This window comes from Ostrea edulis, chromosome 2, assembly GCF_947568905.1.
Source record: "Ostrea edulis chromosome 2, xbOstEdul1.1, whole genome shotgun sequence".
NCBI classification, from domain to species: domain Eukaryota; kingdom Metazoa; phylum Mollusca; class Bivalvia; order Ostreida; family Ostreidae; genus Ostrea; species Ostrea edulis.
Window position 1 is genome coordinate 1463106 of NC_079165.1, and position 15175 is coordinate 1478280.

General features: G+C 34.3%; 1 protein-coding gene across 2 annotated transcripts in view; it reads right to left on the bottom strand.

Moving 5' to 3' along the window:
* Positions 1 to 674: 674 nt before the first annotated feature.
* LOC125663457 (uncharacterized) overlaps positions 675 to 15175 on the bottom strand; it is a 67308-nt gene continuing 52807 nt past the window's right edge. For both annotated transcript variants that reach the window (XM_056157258.1, XM_056157256.1), the window contains exons 8-10: positions 8851 to 8963; positions 8652 to 8733; positions 675 to 4347 (exon numbers count right to left, since the gene is read on the bottom strand). In XM_056157258.1, coding sequence (XP_056013233.1) covers positions 4230 to 4347; positions 8652 to 8733; positions 8851 to 8963 — 313 coding nt within the window. In that variant the 3' untranslated portion in view covers positions 675 to 4229. The remainder of the gene's footprint in view (positions 4348 to 8651; positions 8734 to 8850; positions 8964 to 15175) is intronic.

Consider the following 15175-nt stretch of genomic DNA (forward strand, 5'->3'; position numbering starts at 1 on the left):
TACTCCGACCAGCTGAGCTACCATTAGTTTGTTTCTCTTTTGTAGTTTCTTTTATTTCATTAATGATGGTGGTCGCTGAGTTATCGCCAAGAACGGTAAACAAATTATCAATATCGCCAATTAAAAGAAAGCTTACCTTCACCCTGAGTACGAGAAGCTTTCCTGTCTTTTATTTTCTTTGACAAGATTTACTGGTAGCTTTTTCTTCTGAAAGAAATTTCTCGGAGAGAGAGACAAATTCCGATAAACAAAGTTACCACATCCGATAAGTCGTCTACCTTATTGATAGGTATACGGCGGGACTGATTTTCCGATGATTTAAAGGCAGTTCTTTAAAAAGGGACTTTTTTTTTTTTTTTTTTTTTTTTTTTTATAATTTATTTATTTTTTTGGTTACATACAATACATCAAACACTTACACAAACATACCTTTCATACATGCATACATCTCCCTGTGGTTTAGGTTACTTGCTGTACAATAGTAAAAGTAATAATAATAACAATAATACATGTACTAAATATAATGACAAGTACATGTAGTAATAATTAATCAATTACAAAAATATTTTCCCACTTCATCCATATTTTATCAAAGTTATGTATTCTAAATGATTGAATTGCAGCATATTTCTCTACATGATATTTAAACTTTAAGTGACATAGTAATCCAACAAGATTTGGTTCTTTATTCTGCATTAAACAGATAAATATGTATTGTTTAGCATATAGAATTATAAAGTTTATAGCTTTATTATTTAAAGACAGTGGAATTTCACCAAATATTATATTTGACACATTAAAACCAATTCTTTCTGAAATTTTTCTATATATATGAAGACTTAACTCACTCCACAATGTTTGGGTCTTATTACACGAAGTAAAAATATGTGTTATTGTTTCAATATTACTTGTACAAAATCTACAGAGATCATCTGTTTTAACACTAATGTTTTTCAAAAATTAACCAACAGGAAGAATTCTATGTAAAATTCTAAACTGTAGCCACTGAACAGAAGAATCACTAGATGTTTTGAAACAAATTTTAAACACATCTTGCACTGAAATATCATCTACTCCATATGAAGATAGTTCAGTTTTCCACTTGCCCATAGAAGTTGGGATATCTTCTTTTGCATTTAAAATATTGTAAATAATATTAGAACATCTTTCATGTAATAAAACTGGTTCAAAAAATATAGGCATACATGGATTAACATTTTGTTTGGATGAGTGTCTATCAATTGACAGACGTTTTAAATATTTTGAAATTGCAGTAATAATGCTATTGTATTTCATTACACATACTTCTTGAAGATTGTATAAACACTGAAATTTTTTTATGGTATGGAATTTACAATCAGTATCAAAAAAATCTTGAACAGCTTTAATCCCCTTTTCATACCATTTCTCATAAAACACAGGTTTTCCCGCAATTCTAATATTAGAATTGTACCACACTGGAATATTATGAAAATTATTTTTAATATTTGGAAGATTTTGACTAGCCTTCAAATAAAAAAAACCAAGCATTAAAAACATCCTTCCAAAAAACATTGCTTTTAACACATAATTGTTCCACAATAAAACTATCTCCAAAGTCATATAATTTCTTTAAAATATCATTTCCATACATGGCAAAAAAAAATGTATCCATGGTTTCTGACAGTTGGACCTAGTAAGCCTTTTAATCCAAGAGCATTTCAATGATGTAATAAAATTGCTTATATCAACCATCTTGATACCACCCGATAGATAGTCTTGTGTTATCACAGACCTCTTAACTTTATCTACACTAGATTTCCATAGGAATTCAAAAATAATTTTGTATAAATAAGAGATTGTTTCTTTCTTTGGAGTAGGAAGTGATATAAACAAATGATTTAAAAAGGGACTTAATGAGCCTGGTCTGAAAGAAGGCTGGGTTCCAAGTTTTCGTGGTCAGACATAACGGCATGGAGAAAACAAGTGAAATATCTTACGAATCTGAGCCTTTGAATGGCACGTTCATTTAAGACTTCATCCTTATACATGTATAACCGATTCACTCATGCGTACTAGCTATTGTCCCTACTTCCGGTGTAAGGGCAATAACTGCAAAAATGTTGGCCATTGATTGCAGGCCATTGTTGAATACTCCTGACAAATGTAATGGAATTGCAAATTACTGAAATTAGTTAAGCGACAAGCATAGGCCTAAATTTTATTTGTTTATTGGCCTTAATTTTTGCAGCCCTTCATAGGCAATGGTGACGTTTCTATATGAGTGAAATTCTCAAGCGGAACGTTAAATAATTTACAATCAACCAACCAATGGTGCCACATTTGTACCTTAACATCACGTCATCAAGCTTTGATCAAATTATCAAAAATGTATAAATGGATTAGCTTGGATACTGAGAGGGATAATATTTGTGACTTTACCTTTCCGATGGTACATGTCTTACAAAGATTATAATGTTCCCCAAACACATATACATGTATCAAGTCCATTTTGAAATACATGTATTTCATTTATTGTTTTCTTTTTAAGAATATGAACTAATATTTCCGAGTACATAATGGTATATATAACTACCGCAAACATTCAAAGATATCAAGGAACATTGATAGAGATTGATCTAGAATGAATCATATGATGTTCTATCATACGATAGACGGGGTTTCTGTGTGCATACTTGTTATATATATGTAGGTATAGACTAGTCATTCACTTCAAAGTGTAGATATATTATTTGATCTGTAAGGTTCCGTGGCTATTTGTGAATGATACATACGTATGCTAAAGGAGTTATACATGTATGAAAGGAAACGATAAAATTAAACTAAAAGTTCAATAACCTAAAGTTGTTTTCAAACTAAAAATCCTGACAATATTCATACCGTGGTATACATGTTAAAATATTTTGCACATAAAAAGAAAACAACATGAAAACGGCAACGGTTGTTGAGCAGACAGACAAGCCCCCTAAACGCATCCGATTTATCAAAGTAGAGGTCAAAACAAAATAGAAAGTCACCTAGCCATCACAATATTTTTAATAGATGGAAAAGAAATTTGAATGGAGGTTCACAGCTTTTGTAAATTTTTCACTAAAAAGTTACTTTTTGGACTTCAAGTTATAGCTTTCAATAAGTTTTCCCCTTTCACCAATCTTTTTTTTATCTTTGTTACATGATATTGTGAATTATGAAAGAGGTAATTGAAACAGATTTTAATTTTAATTTTCAATTTTTCATCAATAAATGGTCTGTTAATTTCAAAATACTAGGTTTTCCTTGAGTATTTTTTCCAAACTTGTCATATCTATTAAAATATATACTGATGTATCAAAACATGATTCAAATCAATAGGTTTCAATTGAAACATGGATATTGAAATATTAAATTTTCGGCAACTTTTCATCGTTATATTGTGCTTCAGTTTCAGAATAACAACTTCTCTTCAATATTTGTTTGTATACTTGTCATACCAATTAAATGATACATTAATAAATCCAAATGTGACATATAAGATTGATCACTGTTCGTTATCTTCACCTTTCACAAATCAAAGATTTTCTTGAAACATGAAATTTTATTTTGCTAGTTTGTCAATACAACCTATCATTGGGTCAACTGCTGTTTGACGTGTTTCATTTCGATTATTAAGTCGTTCTTGGCACACTGATTTTGACTACGGATAACTCCGTTTAACTGATCTAGATATGTTACTCACGGCGGGTGTGACCGGTAGACAGGAGATGCTTACTCCTCCTAGGTACCTAATCCCACCTCTTGTATATCCAGGGGCCGGTGTTTGCCCAATTCTTTATTCTGTATTGCTTACATAGGAGTTATGAAATTGATCACTGTTCGTAAGATGAGGCTTACAATGAAGGCAAGATGTAAGCTTTATAGTAAATTAATCTTAAATCTAACACATCTCTTGAATACAAGAAGTGCACCAATGAAAATACATTCTTAATGGATTTCAAGTTTTGGATATCGTTTTTCCATGATTGCATTTCCAAGTAAAGATGTGTGAATAATGCAAGAATAAAGGTTGTTTCATGTAGCAAATTTCTGTGGAATTAAACTTTGGGTTTACGCAACAATAAAATTTACAAATAGTTTTACAAAATTCTTTTAACAATTGTTTGAGTATCATATGTCCTTGAATTCCGTGATCCACGAAATGAACGTTTTGATACTCTTTAGGACTACTGGATGTTGTTAATTTGGGAACCCTACTAACTGCATGCTTTCGCTCCGCTTTGGAGAAACTGGACGAAAGTTCGGTATAATATGTTTCCTTCACATGCAGTCGTCATCTTGTCCATACAGGTCTTTACTTGCTGGGCAACATCACTGAAAAAAATGTATGTAAATCTATATGTGATTTGTAAATCTATAGGTTTCATACACATTCTCTTCGTGTTTAATTAGGTTACGTTGATCAACCTAATCAGTAGCTTCAACATTCTGATGTGAGACACAAATATCAAACATCACAAAAAGAGACATCATTGATACATTCAGAATTAGATTGAATTGAATTCATATTCTTTTGGGTAGAAGGTTGCTAATGTCTTTATATGTTTTGACAGTTTTTTCTTTCACTCTTGTGTATGATAGATGATAGCAAATATATAGTTTTGACTCTATTCTAAAGTTTGAGTATTGGATTTTATCTTTTGACTTTATTCTACCCCGATACCAAGAAAAATGAATTTATTGAATATATATATAATTTTTGCAAAAATGTCATGTATGTCATTACTTGTCCTGTATGCAAAGAATTTTATATTGGGGAAACAAGCAACCCGCTTCGAGCTCGCGTGCGGGTCCACAAACAGCAAATCCACAATCCGGAATACAGGCAAATTCAACTAAGTGAACATTTAGATGTTTGTGGACAAAAACACTTCAATATATTTCCATTTTACAAGTTTACAGGTGGAAGTGACATTCAGAGATGTGAAAAGGAAAAACATTTCATTAATATGTTCAAACCTAAACTCAATAATTCAGTTTAACGTTATCATATTTGTAAATGAAAATGTTTTCACACATTACTTTATAATGATATCACTGTAAACACTATGTTTTAACGTTCAGTGTCTTATGACGTCGAAATTTGTTTTGCTTTACTATGACGTCACAATGAACAATACGTTTCAACAGTCAGTATGTACAAACTTCCACCAGAGTTCGTTTGCTCACAAACCAAACTCTTCCACTTAGGCATTATGGGATAGCGATTTCTTAGGCCGCGTATACTGTGACGTCACTGTAGAATGACGAAAAACCATAACGTCAAACGTAAACAACTTTCAAAACAAGAACGTAAACATCAAGTTCATTACTTTACACAATAATTTGAACATAGTCTCCCTACTTTTTAATGATCTTTTGATCATTTTATGTTTAAAATAAAATCCATACTTTTATATTAATGCTCTTAATATTAATATCTTCAAACTTTTAACTGCGAACTACTTCTTTAGTGTAATTTGTCTACGTGATAATCGCGGACTCACAATATACAAATCTGTATATTGTGGTGCGTCACATAGGAGAGGTCCAAACTCCCCGTCGAGGCCTCATTACGTCACAGTGCCTACGAATAGACCTCTCCTATGTGACGCACCACAATATACAGATTTGTATATTGTGAGTCCGCGATTATCACGCAGACAAATTACACTAAAGAAGTAGTTCGCAGTTAAAAGTCTGAAGATATTAATATTAAAAGCATTAATATAAAAGTATGGATTTTATTTTAAACATAAAATGATCAAAAGATCATTAAAAAGTAGGGATACTCTGTTCAAATTATTGTGTAAAGCAATGAATTTGATGTTTACGTTCTTGTTTTGAAAGTTGGTTACGTTTGACGTTATGTTTTTTCGTCATTCTACAGTGACGTCACAGTATACGCGGCCTAAGAAATCGCTATCCCATAATGCCTAAGTGGAAGAGTTTGGTTTGTGAGCAAACGAACTCTGGTGGAAGTTTGAGGAGAGGTCTATTCGTAGGTGACGTAATGAGGCCTCGACGGGGAGTTTGTCAGTATGTAATGACGTCTAGATTTGTTTAATTTTAACGTTCCGCTGTTTGTGACGTAACGTCGCTATGTTACTAAATGTAAAGCTTCTGAAGATTTGAAATGAAAGCGCTAAAGCTTTACTAAACGTCTTCGTGTTTCATTTTTATTTTTTACCTATACTTTTACCGATCATTGCGAAAAGTAACTATTATCTATATCTATATATATATATATATATATATATAGAGAGAGAGAGAGAGAGAGAGAGAGAGAGAGAGAGAGAGATCTTTAGTATCTACATCAGACAGATGAATCTACAATCAATAACTTCCTATCACAAGGACAATCCAAACATAATTCTAACATAGTTATTGCAAAGATCAAAGGAATGTCACGGTCATTATTCTGCGATGTACAGTCATGCGTAATAACTGATTATGAGAAAATTTATTTTAATCTCGCTTGCAATGCGTATTTTGCTAATGCAAAAATAAAGTCTATGACTGACAATTGAATTTGATAATCATAAAAATCAATCACCACATGTTGTAAAACAAATTGAAATATGACTGAAGAACATTTTTTATTCAGTAGAAAGCAATCGTCTGCATTCCGAGAGCTATAGGCCAATCCGAAAACATGAGTTATCTTTCCTTGATCCGGGACGTAGTGCGCTTGCGTAACAGTAGTTTAAGACTTCCGGATAGTATATTCGAGAAGTGTCATTATCAACAGTGCAGAAGGCCGCAAAGATATTGCTGTATAATTTTACAGTAATCACGCCAACAAATATTTTAACATTAATAAAAAAAATATCCTAATGCATATGTTTACTTCATACACGTGAAAATAACCAACTTTGCATGTAGAAATAATAGAAAATTAATGTTGTAAGTAGATGAGGACCCCCCCCCCCCGATAGAATGTTATATCGTTAAAGTGAAGGGCCTGTCCCGAGACGCAGTTAGATTATTCTAACTACCCCCCCCCCCCCCGCATTTTCCAGGATTGTACGTGTTTTAAGACTGAAATTAGTATATATTATACATTTCCTCAGAATCTTTAGCCCGTGTTTTAATACAGTCAGATTTATAATAAAATATCAGAAGTTACTTGTTCAATATCAATGTAGTACATTCAGCGATAAAAGTTCTGCCACGATGTACGTCTAGGTATGTCGGACTGACACCTCTGGATTCTGAAAATGTCCATCTCTTCGATTGGCGAGTAAAATTTATCCCAGCCTGTACTTGTGAGAGGCCACTGACAGATTTCCAGCTGTCTGCCCACAAACATTATACAGTTTCAAATACAAGTATAACCATACAGAAATTCATCGTCATAAACCATCTTTAAACTGACATTTACACATGCAATGTTTTGAAAATGAAATGACTTATAATTGAACGCCCTAAATTTATAGTCGGCAAGAGTGTGTACCTGTAAATACAGCCATTTTGGGTAAAATATTTAGAGAGAGTTTTACTCAAATTATTTTGTAAATTTGTGGCGAAAAGGGGGGGGGTATAAATCTGTCATTGAAATTTCCGTTATGACGCGATACGTGTCTATACATAATCAAGTACATTTCAAGGGGGCTAAAACAAATAAAAGAGGGAAGATACAGAGACGTCAAAAGCATTCTATTGGGAGTTAAACTTACCTTTCCCCAGAGAGCACATTTGAGAATATGGCAGCCCCCTGGGATCACACAGATCTATGAAAATAATTTATATCAATCAAGCAATATTGAACAAAATTAATTTAAGTTAATTATCTATTTTTCTGCATTTTAAACATATCAGTTGATATTAACAATTCCAGCTTATGCTGCAGTGTACAAATGATTTGCACACAGAATGAACACGTCCAGGTACTTTGGAGAAAGTTATCCAAACATTGCAGTCTGATTTATTTTTGAAAGAGTCGATTGGTAGTGGTGGAATAATTTTAGCCTTGATAAAACAATGAGAGCGTTGATTTTCTAATTTAATTGATTTTTTTTAACTATTTTGGAAGAGGGTGTTATGCAAGATGTTTGCACGTGTCGATCCTTGTAAAAACCCGAGCTTTGAGTTGATGAGATGCCATCATCTCCTGAGAATCAGAAGTACTGTTCTGATTTTATACAAAATAATTATGTCAGTCGTTATTGGAGATGTATGTAAACAAATGAATGTCTGTGTGATGCGTGATTTCCAATTTCATTTTTAAACACACACCCCCCACCCCCCCAAATCACACCCGACTCGATCAAGAAATTCGTTTTTGTTTCCATTAACATTTTCTTACTCTCTCTTACAAATGATTTCAACTGTTTTCGATTTTGAACAGCACCCATACTAATATAACTCTTATAATATATGCGAAGTATGATTGTGTTACTACCCGGAAGTTGTCATATTCACACTAAATGTAAGAATACAAAGAGAGATAACTCACGTTTTCGGAAAGGCCTATACACATGTAAGTATGGCAATACACAGACAAGGCTTTCTTTAACTGTATATTCAAGTAATTGTCAAGTGATGTAATCCATTAACATCAAACTAAATATGAATTCATTCTGCACCGTTATGCAAAAGCAACAGAATATAATAAAGAGCACTATAGACAATTTTACCAGGTGAGGTTGGGTATACTACTGCCAATGATGTCCAGTTCAGCATCGGTGTAACATTTCATTGGATTGCAGGCTGCACCACCTGTAATTATTTCAGACACAAGTTATTTCACAGCACTCTGCCTGTTATATACAGCATATTGAATATTTTGTTGTTGAATATAGAATTTATTTCATGAATGAGACAAAATATTTTTACCGGCACAAAATGGTGCTACAGCGTCAATGGCTACTTTGGATCGCTGGAAGGCCTGTACTGACGCACAGTCACTGTCGTATCGCTTAATACACGTTCCTACTTCATTAAACGATCTGCAACGAGAAAAAAACTGCTGTACTCCGTAACTTTACACATTATATTTCTCAATCATTCATTTTCAATCCCGTGTGGATCCGGGTTAGAAAAGGTCCCCAGTACCCCTTGCTCGTTGTAAGATGCGATTAAATGGGGCGGTCATTCGGATGAGACCGCAAACACCGAGGTCCCGTGTCACAACAGGTGTGGCACGATAAAGATCCCTCCATGCGCAAACACCACAAGCGCCGAGCATAGGGCTAAATTTTTCAACCTTTCAACGGCAATGGTGACGTCTTCATATAAGTGAAATATTATCGAGAAGGACGTTAAACAATATACAATTAATCAATTATTCATTTTTGCTGGGTCAAAGTTTTGTGCTTTTAGAAACAAAAGCTCTGGAAGGGCGTCCGACTACCCATATACTCTCCACTTCAATACACTATGCAATGAGTCTGCTTTCTACAACACAAGCACCGTCTTTTCCTCTATAAAACTTTGCCAAATAGGCTTAATGAAAGGTGAAGATAACGAATAGTGGTCAGTCTCATAACTCCCACAAGCAATACAAAATAGATAGTTGGACACACACAGACCCCTGGACACACAAGAGGTGGGATCTGGGCCCATATTCACAAAATATCTTACGACTAAGATGAAAAACATAATTCTGTCTGATAATCAAATACCGATCCCAAGGTCACAAGTATGTATTCAACTTTTATAAACCATGGATGTACTTTACATATTAATTAAGAAAGGCTACAAGCAATGAAAAATAAGAAAATTACCGTGTTTGTAAAATTTGATCTTAGTCGTAAGATATTTTGTGAATAGGTGCCCAGGTGCCTAAGAGAAGTAAGCATCCCCTGTCGACCGGTCACACCCGCCATGAACCCTATATCTTGATCAGGTAAACGGAGTTATCCGTAGTTAAAATACATATCATAGAACAATTCTGTAATGTCTGTATGATTGTTTAAATTGATGGATGCATTTATACGAGCATAGGTGTATAACCCACAGGCATTGTTTTAATGTCATACATGTACATGTATTTCAAAACTAACCAATACATTAACATTTTACAGCTATCCCCACAAACAAGATTTTTGCCTTAATTATGAATTCTTATTATTTACATAGGGAGTAAATGTGCATTATGGGTAATCAAATGATTAGCAAGTAACACATTGTTAGCTTACCATTGTGTTAATTTGCTTCTTTAAAAAAAAAAAAAAAGGAATTTAACCGTTAGGACTTACACTGCGTTGCACTTAAAAACTGTGTTAAAGTAAACCAGCTTTTAAAAACGACCCCTCTCTGTAACGTCTGTGATGTTACACACACACTCTCTCTTTGTAATTGGGTTAGGGTTAGAGGCTTACCCTAACCTTGTGATATTACACACTGTCTTTGTAATTCCTGTGATAGTACTCTCTCTCTCTCTCTCTCTCTCTCTCTCTCTCTCTCTGTAATTCATGTGATATTACACCCTCCAACTGTGATTACTGTGATAATGCACACTGTCTTTGTAATGCCTGTGTGATCTCGGCTAGAATAGGTCCTCAGTACCCCCTTGCTTATCGTAAGAGGCAACTAAATGGGGTGGTCCTTTGGATGAGACCGCAAAAACCGAGGTCCTGTGTCACAGCAGGTGTGGTACGATAAAGATCCTTCCCTGCTCAATGGCCATAAGAGCCGAGCATAGGCCTAAATTTTGTAGCCCTTCACCGGCAGAGATAACGTATCCATATGAGTGAAATATTCTCGAGAGGGACGTTAAACAATATTGAATGAAATGAATGTAATGCCTGTAATATTACTCTTTCTTTCTCTCTTTATAATTCCTGTGATATTACACTCTCTAACTGCAATTACTGTGATATTACACTCATTGTAAATCCTGTGATATCACTCTTTTCATCGGAATACCTTGCTCTTTACTCCATTACCTTTTATGTAGTAAAGGGCGAGAGGTTCATATTGATCACACCCTCTCTTTGTACATAACTTCCTGTGACAATAAACCCTCTCATTATATTTCCTGTATTACACTCTCTCATAGTAATTCATGTAATCTTAGTTTCTCCCTCATTGTAGTTCATGTAATATTACTTTCTCTCTCATTGTAGTTCATGTAATATTACTGTCTCTCTCATTGTAATTCATGTAATATTACTTTCTTTCTCTGTCATTACGAAGCCAGATATTTTTTTGAAACACTCCAGCTGCCCTTTCGAATGATGAAATTCTTCAAAATTATGCTTCAGTTTTAGACACATTTGATATTCCAGTCAAGAATTTGCGAAAGGCTTACTTTAAACGAGATTGTTGAAACCCCTGTAACATCAACTTGTTTGTCAGTAGGCTGCCTCAATTTATAAACTGATCATAGGCAGAACAAGCTCTTGCGTATCGAAGCAGTTGAGAGATATAAACACCATATGCAGGTGACAATGGAATATTGCTAAATAAATATGGGAAGTTGACGATGGAGAAACGGAAATCATCCCGTTTGTCATAAAGTTAAGCTGTTATATTGCCGTTGATTTTTATTTTCAATAAGATATATAAATATGAAGCTGATGTGAAGGACTCTTTGGTGTCCTTTATGTCGAGTTCACAGGGATATCGAATCAACATACGAACGAAAATGATTACTGTTAATAGATAAAACAGCAAGAGATTTTTTCTTCTCATGTAGATTCAATAAACCCTGCTTGATAAATATGGAAAGCCAGGTCTGCTAACAAAGGAGCACAATTCGTGCCCGTTTGAATTCCAACAGACTGTTGGAAGACCTAATCACCAAATCGTCAATGAGGAACTCTAGGATATATTTTATTTCAACTTCAGAGTACTTGTGAGTGGAATCAGAGTGGTGTTTTACAAAGTATTTGTTTTGGATGACTGATCACTAGACATGCATATTTCCCTTTTCCCATTTTTATTGAAGAAACACCTCTCTATGATGTCAAAAAAAATAGTCTTTAGTCTTTAGTGAGGAATGGTCGTGTAAAATGTTGAAAAGTCATATGTGTTGATGTTGTTGAGTGATTTCAAATTTCTTAAAAGTTGTTTAGAATACTAGTATGTTTTTGAAATCCAAATTTGATTTACACAACTTTTGGCCTATGAAAGGTGGATATAACGAATAGTGATCAATTTCATAATCCTTTACGGAATACAAAATAGATAGTTGGGCAAGTACGGACCACTGGATATACCAGAGGTGGGACCAGGTGCCTAGGAGGAATAAGCATGCTCTGTCGATCGGTCACTACCGCAGTGATCCCCATATCTTGATCAAGTAAACGCAGTAATTCATAGTAAAAATCAGTGTGCCAAGAATGGTCCAAAATATGTTTTGGCATTGTACGTTTGAAGTTTCCCCTTCAGAGCTGTTAATATTTTTGCGAGGAGCAAAGATAAGCACTTGGTAGTATATTTACTGGGTCCAGCTATGTAAGGGTTTTGGTAAAATTTAGGTATTCAGTACAGGCATGGTAACTTATATTCATCCATCTCATTAAATAAATTTCTTCCACGCAGACATAATGGTAGATTCACTAATATAAAAAAAAATCCAACGATTTCCTTAGTTTTGTGATTCTCAGATTCAAAAGTTACGATTAAAGTTTTAGCTCCATCACTCACTTCACTAGATGTTCGACCCATGGTAAAATTCTGCTTAGTTACATTCACTAAGGATGTTACAGAAGACAATCAATATAAAATTACGTCATTTCCTACATAAACATAACTCAATCAACAAATAATGGGTAACTTGTATTTTCTATAGAGTTATCGCCCTTTCTCTAATCGAGACGCTCGAGTAAGCCGTCACCATTTTCAAAAGTCGCGATTACTCTTGTGATGGCACTGTATATTACATAAACAATATCACAAACTACACAATACGAAAAAACCCGGAAAATATTGATAGGTAATCTACATCGTCAACAAAATGAAAGGCGAAGATAACCAACAGTGATCAATCTCATAACTCCTAAAAGCAATACAAAATAGATAGTTGGGCAAACACGGACCCCTGGACACAACAGAGGTGGGATCAGGTGCTTAGGAGGAGTAAGCATCCCCTGTCGACCGGTCACACCTGCTGTGAGCCCTATATCTTGATCAGGTAAACGGAGTCATCCGTAGTCAAAATCAGTGTGCCAAGAACGACCTAACAATCGGTATGAAACATACACTAATAGACTAAACTGGAACTTAACAATCTCTAAATATGGAGACGTATTGTAATTATTATATGGCTCTTACGTCACCAGCATATCTGATTTAGAGCACGGATTACTGTTTAGGGCTCACGGCGGGTGTGATCGAAGACAGGGAATGCTTACTTCTCCTAGACACCTGATCCCACCTCCAGTATATCCAGGGATCTATGTTTGCTCAACTCTTAATTTTGTATTCCTTAAAGGAGTTATGAGATTGATCACTTTTCGTTATCTCCACCTATTCATAAGAATCTAGACACCGGTGTGAAGGGTTCGTACCATCACCGGGTTGGAATGAATATATATATATATATATATATATATATATATATATATGTGTGTGTGTGTGTGTGTGTGTGTGTGTGTGTTGAAAATCAGAATGACACATTCCATAAAAACAATCATTTACTGCTAGCGCTTTCTCCATGTCTACATGGTTCATCAGGGAGTTCAAATATACAAAAATCAAGAATTGTTTAGCAACGTCTTTGTTATGACGTCAGTACGCCGGTTTCGAGATACACCCTTTGGAGAATTCTCTTACATAATGAGGCGCGAAACAATTTGTTTACACGCGGGAGTGGGACTAATATTCATCACAGCGTAAGTGAATGTACTCAGTGAGTTTCTCATACACTGTTAGATTACCCGAATTCGACTGATACACAAACTGAGTAAGTTATAAGTATTAAGGGAGTAATTGAATACATAGAATTCTTATCATATCACGTTATTTCGTTGGTCATAAATACCATATCTAAGATATTACTTGCAAATACGACATTGTTTTTACGTTTCCACTTTAGTAAAACATTTCTTTTGATAGTATTTTGTATTTCCCACATTTACAAATCAAAAGAGAAGCCGCTTTTATTACATTTCATCGTCTTCCTCGTTGACTGTAGGTCCACTCTGTCCCACTTAGTCATTCAAAGTTCCACTAAATACACCTCCTACACAGAAGAGTTCGTATCTCGAAACCGGCGTATCAAATGAGTTCTTTATGGAATGTGTCATTCTGATTTTCAACATTTATTTACAACTGTGCCGAATCAACTTCTAATATAAATCAATGAATATATATATATATATATATATATATATATATATATATATATATACCTTACTCCGGATATATTGAAATCTAGTAGTGTAGTCTGCGTTGTAAAAACATTTGTAAATTAGTGTAGTTATAGTGCTAAATGTATCTATATGTAGTTTTTGTTAATATTCTCTGTTGATATTGGCCACATTATGTAATTCTTTTCGTTTGTCCTGAAGAAGGGACGGGTTGTCCCGAAAATTTGACAATCTGGTTGTTCGTGTCATTGATCATTTTAGTGCTTTGTATATATATATATATATATATATATATATATATATATATATATGTGTGTGTGTGTGTGTGTGTGTGTGTGTGTGTGTGTGTGTGTGTGTGTGTGTGTGTGTGATTGATGGAAAGATGATGTTTTAAGTAATTAAAGTAGACAAAAATGTTATTTGGTAAATTCGTACCATTCTGGATTCGGACTGATGAACAGCACGGTACCGACAACGACGTGTGACAATGATATTAGATACATGTAGATACAAAAAAACAAGATCAACACACCAAATTGACAAACAAATGAATATCGCACTAAAATCACCAACCAAAAGGACCAGTGGGAGAGAAGTCAAACTTAAGAACTATATTTTGATATATTGAAGATTTCCAATCGGACCACGCTTTGCGTGAATCTGCACAATATTGCATCAGATCCTTGTGTTTAGTAAACCAGAAGTGATAAAAGAATTAGATAGGTTACATGAGGAATATGTTTTGGTTCCAGCTGACAAAGCTAGTAACAACATTGGCTTTGTTTGTAAGGCTCATTATTACAACTGTATTTTAAACGAACTTGGCATTAATTCCACTTTTGGTAATAATACTTATACTCCAACTGCCCTTTCAAAAGACGAAATTCTTCAAAACCATGCTT